This window comes from Phacochoerus africanus, chromosome 15 (genome assembly GCF_016906955.1).
Source record: "Phacochoerus africanus isolate WHEZ1 chromosome 15, ROS_Pafr_v1, whole genome shotgun sequence".
Taxonomy (NCBI): Eukaryota; Metazoa; Chordata; class Mammalia; order Artiodactyla; family Suidae; genus Phacochoerus; species Phacochoerus africanus.
In genome coordinates this window covers 65,755,040-65,773,948 of record NC_062558.1, presented here as the reverse complement: position 1 = coordinate 65,773,948, position 18,909 = coordinate 65,755,040, and the positions used below count along the sequence as shown (strand labels likewise).

The 18,909-nt window shown below is 39.2% G+C and overlaps 1 protein-coding gene across 1 annotated transcript in view; it reads left to right on the top strand.

The window, feature by feature from the left end:
* Positions 1-1,053: 1,053 nt before the first annotated feature.
* TMEM26 (transmembrane protein 26) overlaps positions 1,054-18,909 on the top strand; it is a 48,373-nt gene continuing 30,517 nt past the window's right edge. Inside the window, exons 1-2 of the mRNA XM_047761610.1 lie at positions 1,054-1,500; positions 18,611-18,689. Of these exons, the coding sequence (XP_047617566.1) occupies positions 1,310-1,500; positions 18,611-18,689 (270 nt within the window). The 5' untranslated portion in view covers positions 1,054-1,309. The remainder of the gene's footprint in view (positions 1,501-18,610; positions 18,690-18,909) is intronic.

The window sequence follows — 18,909 nt, the reverse complement described above, 5'->3', positions numbered from 1 at the left end:
AGTTTTAGTTTCACTTTTACCAATGTGGCCAAAAGAGCATTCCCACTTGGTAGTAATAGGACTACTGCTTATTTTTTCGGAAAGCTGGAGGCTGAGGCACAGAGGCTTGGAAGGTAATAATAATAATTAATATCAAGCAAGAGCTCAATGACTTAGCCTCATTTTATTTATTTTTGTAATTACCTTCCATTTATAGCTGACTATACTGATTTTCCATTTATAAATGATATAAAGTTTCCTTTAAAAATTATTTCAGTAAAAAGTTGAGTCCCTTTAAGAGAAAATGTTAAATAAATAGTGGTACAGGTGGTAGGATACCAAACAAGGAAACAAAAATCATGAAGGTGTTCTGGGAAACCGTGACTTCAGTTTCCTCTTTGCCTTGGATGCTGGAAAGACAGCGCTCAGTTCTTCAGTCATTGCTCTCAAGGGTGCAGTTCTCCCCTCCATGAATTTCTCCTTCTAATCTAACGCCTGGCTGTATCTTCAATATCCTCCGCACTGCCCCCTCTGCCTTTTTGACTTGCCACCCTATTGCCTTTCAGAAAAAAAAAAAAAATAGTGGGGGTTGGGGAAGACATAATAAAGAATATCTCTGCTTTAACGTCACCTTTTCCAAAAAGTAAAAGTGAGGTGCAGGGAGCTTTCAGAAAGCCCAGCGCACCATACTGTCTCTAGTCCTGGGAAGTTTTTAATTCTTGGAATTGGGCAGGAATCGGTATTTCTAAAACTGTCCAGACAGGACAGCGGATTCTTTGGCTCTCCCGCTTCCCATCTTAGAGTTACCACGAGAGCCTGTTTCTGTAAGAAGTGTGAGTGAATTAAAGTACTTCGGCAGCAAAGTAAGCATTAAGGTCCCCCAGGCATCCCCCTCCCCCTTTCTGGCTCTACAGCCCCATGACCTTCAGTCTACCTCTCTCCTCTTTCAAATCCCTCGAGTGGGAGGGGGGTTTCCTCCGGGACCCCACAGAGGCCTGGGGGTGGGGGTCGAGGGCAGGGATGGAGAGTGGCCTCCCCGGGATTGGGAGGGGGATGGGCAGACGGGGTAAAAGGTGCGGAGCCAGAACCGCATAGTCCCAGACTCCCCGGAAAGCCCGAAAAGCTGCGTCTAGAATCTCCTCGCCTTCCAGAGTTGTCAGGAAGTTTGGGGGAGGGGCGCTGCGCTCTCCGCGGGCGGCAGGAGCGTGAGGGAGGACGAAAGCAGCCGCAGGTCTCCGAGCTGTCACGTTCCGCCCACGGGCGGGCTCCGGTGTTCCCGGCGGGTCCGCCGGGCACGGGTGCGGGGCGGCCGGCAGAGCGCGCGGGCGGCATGGAGGGACTGGTCCTGCTCAACGCCCTGGCCACCCGGCTGCTCTTCGTGCTGCACTCGCTGGTCGGAGTCTGGCGAGTGACCGAAGTGAAGAAGGAGCCATGGTACTGGCTGTTGGCGCTGCTCAACCTCTTGCTCTTTCTGGAGATGGCGCTGACCCTCAAATTCAAGAGCGGCAGAGGCTACAAATGGTGAGCGCACCCTGGGAAAGGGAGGGAGCGTCAAGCCCTGGGTACTGTCCGCCGTGGCACTCGCGGACAGCCTCAGAGCTCGAATCCCCGCAGTCCGCGGCTTCTTTACCAGGACTCGGACCCCCTTTGTCCTCGCTGGGAGCTTCCGAAAGAGCGCGAGATGCTTGGGCGTCTTTTGGGCACGCCGGAGAGCCCCAGGGTCCCAGGGCAACAGGGGAAAGGCTCGAGTCACAGCCACGCGCCGCCCAGTCCCAGGTTTGGCGACTTGGAAGATGGAGAAAAAAGAAGGGAAGAGCTTCCCTGCTCTGCAAAAAGTGCTCCGAAGTAGGAAAGTCTTGGGGTCAAAAGGGATGTCGTGCGCCCTAGGTCCTGAATCTGGGTGTGTGTGGTTGTGCAGGGGTTAGCCTTAGGGCATGCAGTTGTGGGAATGCCCGTCGCTGGGCATCAGTGACTTGGGCAAGAGCTTGTGCTCATCCCACGTACTCCCGGGTGAGAAGCCTTGGTTTAAGCTGCTGTGTTTGGTTCTAGCCCCGCGCGCCATGGCAAGGAACCGGCCTCAGGTGTCCTCCGGACTTGGTTGCTTTGGAGCCTTTGATAATGGTCAGCCAATCTTCTCAAAGATGGGCTGCGCTGCTCTTGAAGGGACTCTCTGGTAGTGGTTCAGACTTAACCTCCACGTGCCACACTACAGGCTCTGCCTGATGCCTTATTTCCTCCCCTAAAGACTTGAATGGCAATCAAAGAATTGAGAAAAGGATTCCTTGCCATTTACAATGAGCCTCCATCTGCATTGCTCCACTCCCAGGAGGTTTTCATCACCAACTTCTCCAAGTTAGGGCTTTTCCTGTATTATTTTTTAAAACAATGAATCGATGTTTTCATATATATCAATGTTTTTTAAAAATCCAATGCTATGAGAAAGAGGAAAATGCTATTAGCCAATTCAAGAATTATAAACACTATAGCATTATAGTTAGCCAGCATACTAAGAAAAACAAATTCCTTCAGCAGTTTTACATATTAACTACAAAGTCTGTGTATTTTATGACAATCCAAGGGAGAGAATATGTTGTCTCTTAATATGATGTGAATTTTGCTTGAATTTGCCACTGACAAAAAATTGCTAGAATTATCAATGAAAAAACTATTCAAGTAGAATCTCAAGTAGAATGTCACTGCCCCCCACCCCTTGACAGCTTATTAAGCAGGACAGATCTGAGATACTTTCCAGTGTGCCTTTTGGAAGTCTGAAAGAAAAATGGTATTAGTTCCCCAAAGAAGCCTTAAGGTTAAAGAAACAAAAGGCAGAAAAGTGTTCACTCAGCAAGCAGGTCATATGAGATTGATTTAGTTTTTACTCACTAGCTTTAACATGCTAGGGTAGAAAATATCTTCAGGAGGATGAAGTCTGAGGCTGCAAAATGTTCCTTGGGAAGTAGTCCTGCTAGCAACCATCACCAGAGCTTCTGGGAGAAATGTCAACCTCAGAAGAGGGACTCACTCAGCCAGCCCTGAAATATTCTCCTCCCTCTCAAAGAGTGAACCAGAGGGCTTAGCTCACATTAAGTCAGAATTCCTTGCCAGTTGTGCAGGAATCCTGTAGACAAAGGATCCTTCACGTCTATATCACCACCGATTACTGGTTGACTCAGACTGACATCTAACTTCAAACCCAGAGAGAGGGAAAAAAGGTTGGGGCAAAAAGGATGATAGTCAATGCATCAAGTTAAATGGGAAACTGGGAGCATGTTTATGTATAGAGTGTGGCCTCAAAATCAGTCAGATAATGGAGTAAAATCTAGGCTCTCCTACTTACTTGCTGTGAGACATTGAGCAAGTTACTTAACCATTTTGAGTCTCAATTTCCTCATCTATAAATACTTATCTCATGGGTTGTTATGAATGAATGAGATAATATATATTGATGATTGAAGAATACACAAGAAATGATCTTTTATAGATCTTAGAGTTTTTATTTTTCTTTTTATTAAAAATATTCTGTGTCAAGTGAACATATTTTATGTCTGTATAAGTCAAAAAGCTTTAGTTGAGGGACTGGCTAATAAACCGCTGGTTCAGAGTCAAAAAGAAGAAAACAATTCTCACCTTTATTTTAGAACAGGCTCATGATGTATATTGTTATGTTACAGCACTAATTTTAAAAATTGCTACCTCAATATCTAGACTATATTTGAGAATAAGCAAAAAAACCTTGATAGGTTTGGATTATAAAATTTCAGGAACAAATGAGTCTTGTAAAAAGATCTAAATAGAAATGTGTATAGTAACGCTTTGTTCTACTGATATTACCAAATACAGCTGAGTCTATAAATATGGTCATTTTTGTGATGGACAAAGCTCACATGATATTCTTTCATAAGTTGGCAAAAAAAAAAAATCAGAAAATGGAATGTGAAAAAATTATTCCTGATAGAACATGGTGACAATTAAGAAGAGTTTGATTTGGGACATGTTCCATTTCTGTGTTGAAGTTTTCTGAGTAAGGGAAAGTATAATTTTTTGTTGTTTTGAATGGTAAAAAAGTTTTCATTGGAAAATCAAGGCTGATTGAATAAAAAAAGATAAAGTAAATATTATGGCAATATCCACACCTCTAAGTAGGAACTATAGAGATCTATAGAGATCTATATGTAGATCCATATAACTATATATATCTTTTAATCCAATGGTCTTACATTTTTGAATCTATCCTATAGAACCAAACGTACCCATATGTAAAGACATACATACAAAATACGAATTTCCATCTTGTTAATAGAAAATAAATCTAAAAGCAACCTGATTACTCATCAACAGATATACCCATACTGTGGGATATTTTGCTGGTATTAAAAATAATGAGCTAGATTTTAGCTATTGACATAGAGGAATGTCCATGATATATTGTCAGGAGAATAAAATTACAGAGTTATGTATATTTTGACTTCAATTTTTTTAAAAAAGTACTTGTCAAATAAATAGAAGAAGGAGGAGGGGGAGGAGAAGGAGAAAGGGGAGGGGAAGGAAGAGAGGAGAAGGAGAAGAAAAAGGAAAAGAGGAAGAAGGAGAAAGAGGAAGAGGAGGAGGAGAAGGAGGATGGAACATCCTTTTATACTGAAAATCAGTCAATCAATCAGGGCCTAAATTGTGGACTAAACTCTGTATACACCTGAAGTGAAAATGTCTTTTCTGGGACATCAGATCCATGAACCTCCTTTAGACTGCTCTAGGCTAGTCTAAACATTGTCTTTTTTATTATTATTATTAAAATTTTGTACCTGGTCCTAAATAAATCAAATCAACAGAAATCATGGGGCAATAAGCAAAGCTATAGAGGAAAATGTGAACAAAATTTCTTGAAATGTAGCAAACATATTACACTTTTCCAAAGAATGTTTCTTTAGCTATTCTTTGGAAAGGAAAAATGGAACTAAAGCTGCTGAGCTCAGCTGTCTGGGGACAGGCAGCATTACATCAACACTAAGAACATGCCAGTTGGAGAAGCTTAATTTGTTGGAATCCTATAGGATGAAGAGGGGAAGCCAACAACACATTCCTCATTAAGTCCAACAAATGTGTGCTGGTGGAATTTGCCCTTTCTACCTAGTATTTATTAATTTCATCTGCTTATTCACTTACATTTCTATAAGATGGAAATTAGTATCACTTTTCTTTTTTCTTGATTTTACTTTCTGTTATCTGGGCAACTATCCAGAGGATCTGTGAATTATCATTTAGGTAGAGACAAACAGAAGATTTCCAGTTGCTTTCTAGCCAATACTGATAAAATCTTCCTTGGAGGATAGAAAAAAATGACCAAGTTTGGGACAAATTTGAAGGCTGTTCACTTAAAAGCAGGCAGTATCTGAGAATAAACATAAATCTAAGTTGAATTAAAGAATACTGTTATACTGTATTAATAAAAGTATAGAATTTTAAGCTCTGACCTTTCTTCATCAGAATTTTAAGAATACAAGGTAAATATCATTGAGTTAATAAATACCTCACTTATTTGGTCACCTTTCTTCATGGTGGCTCTTTCCTTTTTCCCTTATTAAATTGATTCAGACAACTATTTGTTGACTTGTGTAATAAGTAAGCATGATACACAATAGACATTGTGAAGAAATTGAAAACAAAAACATTTGAGATTTTGAAAGAAAAGGGAGCATTTCAATTAAGTGTTCAGTGTGTGGGGATGAGAATAAGTATGAATATTGAGTATTTAGTAATGTTCAGGTTCTTTCAGGTGTGTTACAGATATGTCCCCACCTGATCCTGATAGCAGATGTAATTATTTTGTGTTTCTCTGTTCTCTCCCATTTTTCAGATGAGGAGGCTGAGGCACAGCAGTTAAGCCATTTTATTTAAGTCCACTTCGTTGGTAATTGGGGGAGCAGGGATATTAGGTCTCCTACAATTTAGCAGAGACAGGATGTGATGAGGAGTTATGAGGGAGAGGGGGATTTCCAGCATTTGAGCTGTGGCAGGAAAAATGGATAAGGGAGAGAAGTACCAGGGTGGGATAGGTAAAGGCCGTCCTGAGAGAGGTTGAGTGTGGGGAAGTGAGCAGGTTTCTCTGGAGGAAGCACAGAGCCTTACCATTCTTCATTCAGTAAAAACACCTGGAACATCTCATATGTGTTAGATTTCTTTTTAGCACCAAGAATATGGAGGTGAATAAAACAGGTAAAATCTTGCCCTAAAAGAACTCACATTTTAGCCAAGGGAGGCAGAAAACAAATAAATAATAAATAAGTGTGCTGAGGGGTAAGGTGGTAGAAGATACAGACTTCCAGTTATAAGATAATTAAGTATTATATAATTTACACCATGATTAATTAACACTGCTATACATTAGATATGAACGTTATTAAGAGAACAAATCCTATGAGGTCTCATCACAAGGAAAAATATTTTTTCCTGTTTTTTTTATGCTATATCTATGTGAAAGGATGGAAGTTCACTAAACATAGTGGTAATCATTTAATGATATATGTAAGTAAAATCATTACATTATATATCTTAAACTTACACAGTGCTGTATGTTAATTACATTTCAATAAAATGAGAAGGAAAAAAAAAACAGGTGCACTGAAAAGTAACAATAAACAAGTAAACTAATGAGTGATCAGAACTACAAAGGCCTAAGTGGTATGGGTTACAGAAAAATGGGGTAACAGGGGAAGGTTCTGCTGGAGAGGCAACAAGCAAGCTGAGTCTGTTAGAGAAGGAGTCAGGTATGGGAAGAGCCAGGAAGACAAAGAAAGAAGTGAGAGAAGAGCTAGCTCTGTGTGCCTTGGGACACTTCTGACATCCTCCCAGAAGACAGATAAATAATGACTTTCTCTTCTACTTTTCATTGTCTCTTCCCCATGTCCTCCACTTCCAAATGAAAAATTCCTTCTAAATGTTATATTTTACCATATGTCATCTGTTTTTCTTTATTGAAGTATAGTTGATTTAAAATGTTTCAGGTATATAGCAAAGTGATTCAGTTATGCATATATTTATATTCTTTTTCAGATTCTTTTCAATTATAGGTTATTCCATGATATTGGATATAGTTCTCTGCTATACAGTAGGTCTTTGTTGTTTATCTGTTTCATACACAGTAGTATGTACTGTTACCGTATCTCATTTGAAACATCATGTGTTATAAGATGTGTGGGTGGCCCCCCAACTTAAAACAAGAAAGATAAACTAGGAATCAAAAGGGATTCTATCCTGAACTGACTGCAAATTCAAACCAATTTTGTAAACAAAACAAACAAAAAGCCTCAAAAAACTACTTCAGTGAAATGCTTTGATTACTCAATTGTATTGAGAAGGTTCAACAGCAGAAATGAATAGCTAGACTTGACAGATACCATGTGAAATCTGATCTTGAACAAGTTTTGAATAGTGTAGAAGGGCTCCATAAAATGTAATTCTGTAGTACCTGATACTATGTATCTTCCTCTACCAAAATTGCTTAGGTAACTACCACAGAGAAAGTTGCAAAGTAAAAGCACTCTTCTGATTTTGTTGGATATCAGAGAGGATGAAATGGAGGCATTTAGAAGGAGGTCCTATGATTTCCATATGGCCCATGGGGGCACTGGAAATTCTCCCAGCAGATAATAAACTCTTTTCTCTCCTCATTCACATTTGGTGTCCATATTTCCTGATATCTCTCCTCAGCTTTTTAGCGATGCTAGTAACACTTTGTACTGTCCATTGGCTTTTTCAGCACTGCCTGCAGTGTATATCCAGAGTTTTATAATGTTCATTATCTTCGCATGAGTTTTTGTGTATGCTTTTTATACCCTGAGCCTTGAGCTAATGCAAAAGGGTGACTTATATTTGCATCCTTTATGTAGGCACATACTGAACAGTCCTAGCAAATGACTTTGTTTTTAGTCATCTGAATCATGGTTTAGGAAGAAGAATCTTATCTTACCTTGAATTAGTACTATGCTTCACACCCAAGAAAAAGTCATATTTTCTTCTTTTATTTTTACAATGGACTTGGGATCCAAGCAATAATTATGTCTGCATTTAGAATGGGACCCCCAGGAAACTGTACCACTGAATAATGTCCATGCTTCTCTCCATGAGTATGTTCAACTGAGACATTTAGAACTGAAATTTATGGTTGTAATATTTTGTAACTTCTTGTACTTGACTGGGAGAAAAGCAAATTGCAAATTAGTGTGGGCAGCTCCCATGAGTCAGTATATATATATCTCCCTACTTCTAAATTTCACACATTTATCCTTCTCACAGCAGTGACATTATGCATACAGCATCAGGACAAATCTGAATAGTTTAACTTTTGGAATAATGGAAAATTGCCCTTGACATCCAGGTTTATTTTCCCTACATCCATGTCCCTCTCTAATCTGGAAGTTCTGCTGAAGTACTGGTATCAGGTGTGTTAGGGTGTGTAAATCATTTTGTTAAGACAACTAGTGTTTTTTTTTTTTAATAAAAAAGTTTTTTTTAAATATGCAGCATCAAAAAATAAACCTTCTCTGAAAATCACATTATGATTGTTTATTATTAACAATTGTTCATATAAATGCCAAGGTGAGGACTGATTTTTTTTATTTTTTCTGAACATAAACTTATCATCGTTGTTCTATATTTCATACAAATTGTCTTATATATATTTTTATGTATTTATATTTTATCTTTGGGTTGTATGACCTCTAAGAGGTAGCTCGTGTATGACTGACGTAATGTTGGATGCTTATTAGAATAAAAATTAGTAATCTTTAGAAAAATAGAAGTCTTCTCCAGGATGGGTGCTGCTGCCAGCCCTGGTTTGATCCTGCAGTAGTCCTTTGCTTTATTTCCATGATTGAGCCTCCTGTCCCCCACACTTATTTTATTATTAGGAAGAACCTCTTAATAAATTGGCTGTGCCATTTTCTGAGTCTTTTAATAATGATGAGTATGATGATGACAGTGAGGGTGATGGTGATAATGGAGGTGGTAACAGTTATTAATGATCAAGTATGGACAAGCCTCAAGCTTGCTTTACATCCATTATCTCCTGTAATCCCCACAACAACCCCATGAATTAATTTTCATCTTTATTACCATTTTATGATGAGGATTCTGCTGCATAGGAAGGCTAGATCACTTATCTAAGATCACAACTAGTAATAATAAATCATTAAACCAATTCCTAGCCTCTGGTGAACCTTCCCTTTCATGGAGCCAGGCTTTTGCATTGAATGGATTAACTCATTCACTCCTCAGAATAGCCCTGGTGCTAGTATTCTAGCTCCTACTTGCAATCAAGGAAGGGGAAACTCCCGGAAGTATGCATACACTGGACTGGATTTCATCAGCCTATTTGTTGTGCTCCAAATTCAAAACCATATTGGGTTTTGCCTGTGGTCTCTACCACTACATACAGCTTTGGGGTCAAGGAGTCTAGAAAATTTCAGACTGCACACAGCCCTGGCTCAGAGACATTCTTGCCCAAGCAGACACCCTTGTAACAGCAAAGCAGGTGCAAAAGAAAACAGAAGAGGGGAAACATTCTAGAGTGTCTTTATTTTCAGTCCTAAAGTGAAGAACCAATCTCTTCCACAGTATAGAGATAAATACCACTGTCTTTTATAGAGGGAAATAAATTAAAGCATTACATAAATAACATCCATAACACATTTTATCCACTGAGAAACCATTAAAATTCCTGTAGTCATTAGCACTTAAGTTCTCTTGTTCATTAAACCATCATTTCTTATAGTAGGTGCTATGATGGTATTCTGGAAGGAATATAAAACATATGCAGTTATATGAGAACATGACAAAAGAATACTCTGAGAATGAAATAATTTCCCACAGATTAAGTCCAAGAGCGAAGAAAGGCTGTAGAATAAAGATACAGTCTATACAGGAGGCTTGTTAGATCAGGAAAATTTCTCAGGTATGTGATTTATGTCCTGGCCTTTGAAGTGGCTGGTGGTTTTACAAGAGTGACAAGAAGAGAGAAGGGCTTTTCAGGTTGAGGTAGCATGATGACAATACTTAGGGTTTCAGTTGGAACCAATTCCTTTAGGAAGATGTCATGATTTTCTTTGCCTCAGAAAGTCTATGAGCAAAACAGTACATAGATCCTAAAATCATTGCATATTTTGTCTCTGTAACTCATTTAGCCATACTGAGGCATTTTGCTGAGGTGTAAAGGTGATCGACCTCAATTTTTTCTTTTTTTTTTTTTGTCTTTTGTCTTTTGAGGGCAGCATCCTCGGCATATGGAGGTTCCCAGGCTAGGGGTCTAATCGGAGCTACAGCTGCTGGCCTATGCCAGAGCCACAGCAACATCAGATCTGAGCCATGTCTATGACCTACACCACAGCTCACGGCAACGCTGGATCCTCAACCCACTGAATGAGGCCAGGGATCGAACCCACGGCCTCATGGTTCCTAGTCAGATTCATTTCTGCTGCACCAAGATGAAAACTCCAAGGGCAACTTCAATTTTAACAGAGCTTGTTCTTGCTTCAGATATCCTCTTGGAAGGGTTTAAGCGAAGTATATGATACTAATTTTGCTAGTGGTTTATACTGTGATTTCAGAACATGACCCTACTGAAAAAAACAGCAACAGCCAACAATGAAAATTATAATTAAGAGCCCTGGTATTCACCTTCAGAAGTCTTCTCTTCTTTACAAACCATTAAATGGGGGCATTCATCAAGAGGTTTGGATATAGAAAGAAAGATTCCATTTAAATAGGTGTTCCCAGCCCATGGGACATTTCTTCCTGTCCTGTCTGTTCTTGTCATTAGTCCACCCCCCCATCCTCCCCATAAGATCATGGACAAAACAAACCTATCATCTGATCTTGGTACCTCTTAAAATATACACACTCCTTATTCAATTTTCCATTGAAATTTTGGAGTGTGGGGAGTTCTCATGAGCCTGTGGCCATTTGGTTGAGGTCCCCCCTTCCCTCCCCGCTCCCTAAGGGCTCTGGGAGGGAGGTGACTGTAAGGGGCATACCAAGGACTTCCCATGCATTGGGGGGTTGTGTGTTCTGCAAGGGCATTCTTTGGGCCCATTTCGAGGGGGTTGCAGGGAAGTAGATACTCTGTGAGGGCTGTCGTACTGGCCTCCCTTTCCCTCATGTGCTAATAGAAAGCCCTCCTGGGCGGCCCAGATGGAAACCATGGATGTGAAGGGCCACTTAAGGGAATTGGTCTACATGTAAGGAGGACAGACAGGCCTCAAGCTGTTAGATAGGGTTTAGGGGCTCATGAAAGGATATCACGACCTAGTTTCTTGATTTCCATGAAAAGACGCCGATTATTGTAAAGTGCTCCAGAAATTTTGAGGATCCTTAAGGCAGTTTAATGTGCGCTTTTGACACTTGGGTCTAGTATCCTTACAACTCCACTCGCCTTTGTAGTGTGGGAAATACTAAGATATGAAATACAAATAAAATTGCAGTTCACATCAAAGTAATTTTGGAACATTAATTTTGCTTCATTTAAATACTATCTATTTTCAGATTGAGGCATATAATTAGAAACTTAGAATCATTATTGTTTGTGGAGAGAAAAGCTAAACAGGGTAGTGGGTGTTATTACAGTTAATTTTTCTTCTCTTTGCTTACATATATTGTTCTATGATTCTAAAATGAATGAGTGTTACTTTTTCAATAAGAACACAATAAAAACTGTCATTTGCAGTAGAAGAAAATGGAATCCTAACTCTAAACTAATGGTGGGTTGAAGTCGGTATAATCCATTGCAGGGCTAAACTGCTGAATGTCATGACATAATCATTTTGTGAAAAACCTTATGTCAAGTTGAAATGACAACTTCGAATGATAAATGATATTCTATTTTTGGATGAAGTGAACTAAAAAAAAAAAAAACAAACCCACAGTGAGTATAGCTCCTTAAGAGCTCAGAGCAAAGTCTAGCAATAGGAAGACCTACAAGCATATCTGATTAGTAAATAAATAAGTACCCAAACAGATAAAGAAAAGAATCCTTTAAGATGGTTCTCCTGCTGTGTATTTAGAAACAAGGGGTATGTTGGCTAAGGACTGTGAAATAAAAAACAAACGAACAAAAATTTCTGTAAAGAAAAAAACATCTTTAGGAAGGCTTTGACTTAAAAAAACCAGCTGAGCAAAGGCAAGGCAATTTTGGCATAAAGTATTAATGTTGGGTACCCTCTATATGGTGATAGGTTAGTAGCGACTGGTATTATAATAAATCTGAGTTTCCAATGGAAAATAACTCATTAGTAATAGGGTATTATCAAATTTTGTAAAAAGTTTCCATTTGGATATGTCTTATTCATTTAATCATATATTTATCAGTTTTTTGTTAGTCCATGAATAGTATATCCTGTCTTTAGAAATAAGTATCCAGAAACCCGATTTAAGTTATTTCTGAGATGGCTAGACCCCTCTAAGGTATTAGTCTTCATACAGAATGCTCGTGGTTAGCATCTACTTTTGATACCATTCAGACATGAAAACTGGAGCAAAATGATTTGGTAGCACCTCAGAAAGGGCATGCAATTTGGTTAGTGACACAGAAAAAGGTGGGATCCAGGTTTATTTTTTAATTTTGAGACCTCACATTCTCCTTGGTTCCAAAAGTGATTGCACTGACAATGCACTATCAAGAATATGGCAAACCTTCCAAATAATAAGTAACAGTTAAATGTCACCTTGAAATATTAAATCTCGCATAGAAGCAAAAAAATATCAAATTCATACAAGAAAAGAATGATTAGTTTCCTTCAGGAAGACTCCTGATATGAATCAATTTATGATGATATTTCAAAAACAGATTTCTAGTCAAACTAGCAAGAGAATGTCAAAAAAGCAGGAACTGTAAATCAGTTAAGAACGTAGGAAAATCAATATTTGGGGGAGCCCCACCAGGCATTTTGTGGGGATCTGAGGGGACAGCAGTGAGCAGACAGGCATAGTTCTCATGCTTGTATCATTAAGAATCACTGGGAGACAAGCGATAGCAAACACACACACATACACGTGCACATATATAATTATAAATTTTGAAATTCGATGGGGTAAAAGGGTAGAGTGCTTTAGGACAAGCATAAAAAGGAGATCAAATTTAGGCTGGGAGAACAAAGCAAGTATTTTCTGTGGAGTTCCTTAATCAGCTCTAAAGCTAATATGAACCTTGAGAAGGAGGTAATCAGGTGAAAAGTTTGAGGGAGAGAGGAATTTCAAGGAGAAGAAATACATGTATGAGGGGTTGAGTTCATAACTCACTTAGCTTTTATCAGGACCTGAAAGAAAACACCTTCATGGGAGCACAGTGAGGAAGACTGACAGTCAGGGGAGCCAAAGAGGTTGGTGGAGCCTTGACTGTGTAGCATTTTATAAGTCACAGTGGGCAAATAGCCCAGGCAACCCAGGACTCTATGATGGTCACTGCCTTAACATTGAATGCAAAGTTAGGCAATGATGTCATCTGCAGGGCCAACAACTTCCTTTCATTTAAGAAGTGTTACATAGGTTTAGTTTTGAGAACCATAGTTTAAAAATAGGCTTGAAGAAAGAATCTTCCAAACAAGTATTTTTAAGTGTAGATAGTGAATGTGTGGCCATGAGCATATCGGTGGAGCTGAGCCTGGGTAAGGCGGCAACTAACATGTTCTGAGCATGTATAATATCAGGCTCACAACACACACATGATCTCACTTAATCCTCACAAACTACAAAGAGGATTTTCTTATACCCATTTTATAGACAAGGACATTGAGTCTCAGGAAAGGTAGTAACTTTACAAAGATGAATGAATGGAAGAGTTTTCGAAACTTGAGTTTTTGAAATTTCTACTGCAGTGTAACAAGTCCTGGAGAGACACAACTCAAGGAGCATACTTGCTACCAGAACCTTGGAATGGGAATAAGAGGTCCCTGGAGATGCCAGCAGCTTCTACTCACTTCATTTGCTCAGCCCTCCCTATATTTATAAATTCAGACATGCAAGCCTTTAAGCATTTGCTTATTAAGCATTCACTAAAGACTTAATAAGACAACTGATACCACAGAAAAGAGGAAAAGATGAAGCAGAGGGAAGAGGGAAGGGACATAAAGATATATATGACTCAGGATCTGCCTTCAAGGAACTTATACTAGGAAAGCGAAGTCATACATACACATATCTTTAAAACAGTGGAGAATGCATTTGGTCCCAAGAGAAATACAAATTCAGATTAATTCCTGCCATGCCTTTAAAATACAGGAAGGATGTTGATGGACAGAGATGTCAGAGAAGGGCTTTCCCAAAACAGCTTGTCATAATTTGAAGGGACACTGGCCCTAAAAGCCAGGTCAGAACCTCTCTTCTCAGATGGACCAAGCTGAAGGGGCTAGAGAGCCCTTGGCTCTTAACAGGGCCCTATGGTCAAACAAAACATATGCTATCTCTGGCTGAAATAAATATATCTATACATGTTTTAATGCTTCGCTTGAGAATGGAGACTTATATTCCCTATAATTTTTGTAAAAATGTTGGTTGCATAACTACCCCGCCTGCTCTTGGAGAGTTAGAGAGGGAGGAAGAAGAGAACAAGCTTTCTGATTTGCTATTGATCACTTTGGGACTAGGCATCTCATTGGTAATTCCACCTGGAAGCCTTTGGAGATCCCAGCAAATCCTCTTTGGTGTAGGTGTAAGAGGAAATAGGAAAAGCTATGGACTCAGACTGTTGAACTGAATGTGATTAACTCTTGGGCTCTCGGGTGTGATTCTCTCTTCCTACTTCCTTTTCACTTATGTCAGATAAGTCTGATCAAGAGTGAGGGGAACTTTCCAAGGCTTTTTGTTTTGTTTCATTTTGAATCCACAGCAGGCGGAAAAGTACTGAGTTGTTCAGCTTGATAGGATGTGGTAAAGGAAGAGGGAGGGCAAGTGGAGATAAGATTAGATACTGGAGGCTTCTAATAACAGGGGGTTTAGATTTTCTGTAGCAGGCAGCACAGACAATCTTGGATCTTAAAGTTTTTCTTTTTTTTTCTAATATAACTAAATTCTTAATTAGGGGAAATATGTTGAAACAGGTCAGTATTTTTTCTGATGCCAGAAATAAATCTTATGCATAGAAGATGCTAAGGGTTATGGTTTGTTTTATTCTGAATCTCTTTCAAGAACTATTATATGTTCAGTCCATAGTTTTTCTAGATTATTATTGTAACAGTATTATAAGCAGAGTTAATCCCCACATTAATGAGAGACAACAAAATCGTAGCCAAGTATTTGATGTATCCAAACAAATATTTACATATTCCAACCGTCCCTCCAACTAGAATTCATTTCCTTTCCCAATTTCACAAAGGAAATATTCTTTCCTGCTGTTTCCCTTGATATGTAAGGTCAAAGAATTAAGTGTTCTTTTTAAAAGGATGTTCAACATGAGGGCTTTTTCTGCTGCCTAGCCATTGTCTAAGTCAGATTTTAATAATATCATGACCTATAACCCACTGTTTCAAAATTAGTTTTTGTAGGAAATCGTAGGTAGGGTAGTGTCTATTTAATATTGATTTTTTTTAAAAAAAGGTTCTCTTTCTCTTGCCTTTTTTCCATTCCTGTCCCTAGAAGTTGAAAGATATTAGTGGAAGGGTTTAATAGCCTTTAAAAAGTCCGTTCTAAATATCCTCCTCCATTTAGGTTTGTTCACTCCCCCTCCCCCAATTATAATAGTGTGATTTTACTAGCATTTCATCTCAAATGGTTTTATTTTTGAGCAATTAACATTGCTTTTTTTCAGGTCATTTCAAACCATTACATGTGTGTACTAAAAATGTTTTAATAGAATTATACTGACTTATAATTTTGACTTTCAGATTATTTATGAGTCCAGTCTAAAATAAAATGCAATTTGAAGAAATAAATTTGAAAAGTTGTAATTTTTAATCTTATTTAAAATTTCAAAGGATATGTTTTCATTGCACAATGTCTCATAATTATACTAGCAATAGCTACTTGATACAGAATACACAACACTGCCAGGCACTGCTTTATAGAAAGTAGAGTTGAGGAGTTCCTGTCGTGGCGCAGTGGTTAACGAATCCGACTAGGAACCATGAGGTTGCGGGTTCGGTCCCTGCCCTTGCTCAGTGGGTTAACGATCCAGCGTTGCTGTGAGCTGTGGTGTAGGTTGCAGACGTGGCTCGGATCCCGAGTTGCTGTGGCTCTGGCGTAGGCCGGTGGCTACAGCTCCGATTCAACCCCTAGCCTGGGAACCTCCATATGCCGCAGGAGCGGCCCAAGAAATAGCAACAACAACAACAAAAAGACAAAAAAAAAAAAAAAAGAAAGTAGAGTTGACCTTTAAACAACATGGGTTGGAATGTCACAAGTCCACTTATACGCAGATGTTTTTCCGTAACTATATACTATGGTGCTACAGGACCCATGGTTGGTTAAATCTGTTGATGTAGAACTGTGGATACTGAGGTCCTACTACAAAGTTATATGTTGATTTTCAACTGTGTAGAGGGTCAGTGCTCTTAATCTTCACAGTGTTCAAAGGTCAATGATATAATGAAAATTACTGTGAGGGAGTTCCCATTTCGGCTCAGCAATAATGACTAGTATCCATAAGGACCTGGGTTCAATCCCAGGTCTCACTTAGTGGGTTTAGGATCTGGCATGACTGTGAGCTGTGGTGTACATCACAGATGTGTCATGGATGTGGTGTTTCCATGGCTGTGATGTAGGCCAGCAGCTGCAGCTCTGATTCAACCCCTAGCCTTGGAACTTCCATATGTTTCAGGTATGGCCCAAAAAGGGGAAAAAAAAAAAAATTCCTGTGCAATAAATGTGATTGCTATGGCCTGAATTGTGTTCCCCTCAAATTCGTATGTTGAAGCCCAACCCCTAATGTAACTTTACCTAGAGCTTTTAGGAAGTCATTAAGGTTAAATGAGGTCATATGGGTGAGGCCCTAATCCAATAAGATTGGTGGCCTTATAAGAAGAGAAGAGAGAGAGAAATTTCCTTCTCTCCTTGTGATCACATGTACTTAGGAAATGCCATGTGAGGACATGACGGAAAGTGGCTGTCAATGAGCCAGGAAGAGAGCCCTTGCCAAACCCCAGCCATTCTGGACCCTGATCTTGAACTTCTGACCTCTAGAACTGGGAGAAAATATATTTATGTTGTTTATGCCACCAGTCTATGGTACTTTGTTCTGGCAGCCTAAGCTGACTGTTCTCATTTTCTGGATTTGGAAGCAAACTGGCTTTTGAACCTGACGTGTCTGACTACAAACCAAAGCTATCTCTTTGGATTGGCCTCTGAATTTTGAATCTGAAAATAATTTAAATAGCGTCCCTTTAAAAAAATACCAAACCCAGAGTTCCCATTGTGGGTCAATGGGTTAAGAACCCAACATGGTATCTGTGAGGATGCAGGTCTGATTCCTGTTCTTGCTCAGTGGGTTAAGGATACGGCATTGCCACAAGCTGTGGCATATACAGGTTGGATCCACTGTTGCCATGGCTGTGGCATAGGCCTCAGCTGCAGCTCCTATTAGACCCCTAGCTGGGGAACTTCCATATGCCACAGGTACAGCTGTAAAAAGAAAAAAAAAAAAGTTCTCCAAAAAACACCAAACCCTTCATCTGTTGTTTGCATAGACATACCTTGGAGATATTAAAGATTTGGTTCCAGACCACTGCAATAAAGCAAGTCACATGAGTGTTTTGGCTTCCCAGAGCATAGGAAAGTTATGTTTACACTAAACTGTAGTCTATTAAAGGTGCGATAGCATTATGTCTTAAAAAACCCAATGTACGGACTTTAATTAAGAAATCGTTTGTTAAAAAATGCTAACTATCCTCTGAGCCTTCAGTGAGTCCTGGTAATAACGTCAGAGATCACTGGCCACAGATCACCATAAAAATATAATAATAATGAAAAAGTTTGAAATATGTGACACAGAGACGCAAAGTGAGAAAATGCTGCTGGAGAAATGGCACTGATAGACTTGCTTCACGTAAGGTTGCTACCAACCTTTAATTAGTAAAAAACACACTATCCATGAAGCGCGATAAAAGCAAAGCACAATAAAATGAGGTGCTCCTGTATTTTAATTTTTACTAGATGTATCAGATACACACAAATCCAATTGATTTTGCTGAATTCTTTTCACCATCATCCAATTTTTGTGTTCCAGTGGAATGTAATTATGTGAGCTCTCCGAATTTCAGGTTAATTTTGAAAAATGTAGCCAATCTTCCCGAAATGGTGACATTGAAAAATCCAAGATTTGCTCTTGCTGTACTTGCTTTTTGTAAAACATATTAAAGACAAAATATTCAGTTTTGTGCCTGAAACGAATTGGCAGTGTCCCATTAAGCCATATTAAAATTAACATCTATTAATTGGATTAGAAATTCAGCGAGAATGACAGCTGCTCGTGCCTTTTACAGTTACTTTGTTTCTCTACAATCCATATGGCAGAAATCACATAATGCTTTTTTCCCCTTTGAAATAAACACTTGAGATAAAAAGCTTTGACTCAAATGGTCAGGGTATGTGCACTTGTTCTCTTTATTTTAAAAATTTTGGTAAAAGCTGAACTGTCTTTCCCCCCCCTCTCCCACAGGTTTTCACCAGCCATATTTGTATATCTGATTAGCATTGTTCCATCATTATGGCTTCTTGAAATGCACCATGAGATCCAGGTATGTCCTTTTGGAAAGTAGGAAAGTGGAATATCCAGCAATAAATGACATTTATATTATAATCCAATTTCTATCAGAAATGCACTTTTCTGGAGTTCCCGTCGTGGCGCAGTGGTTGACGAATCCGACTAGGAACCATGAGGTTTCGGGTTCGGTCCCTGCCCTTGCTCAGTGGGTTGAGGATCTGGCGTTGCCGTGAGCTGTGGTGTAGGTTGCAGAC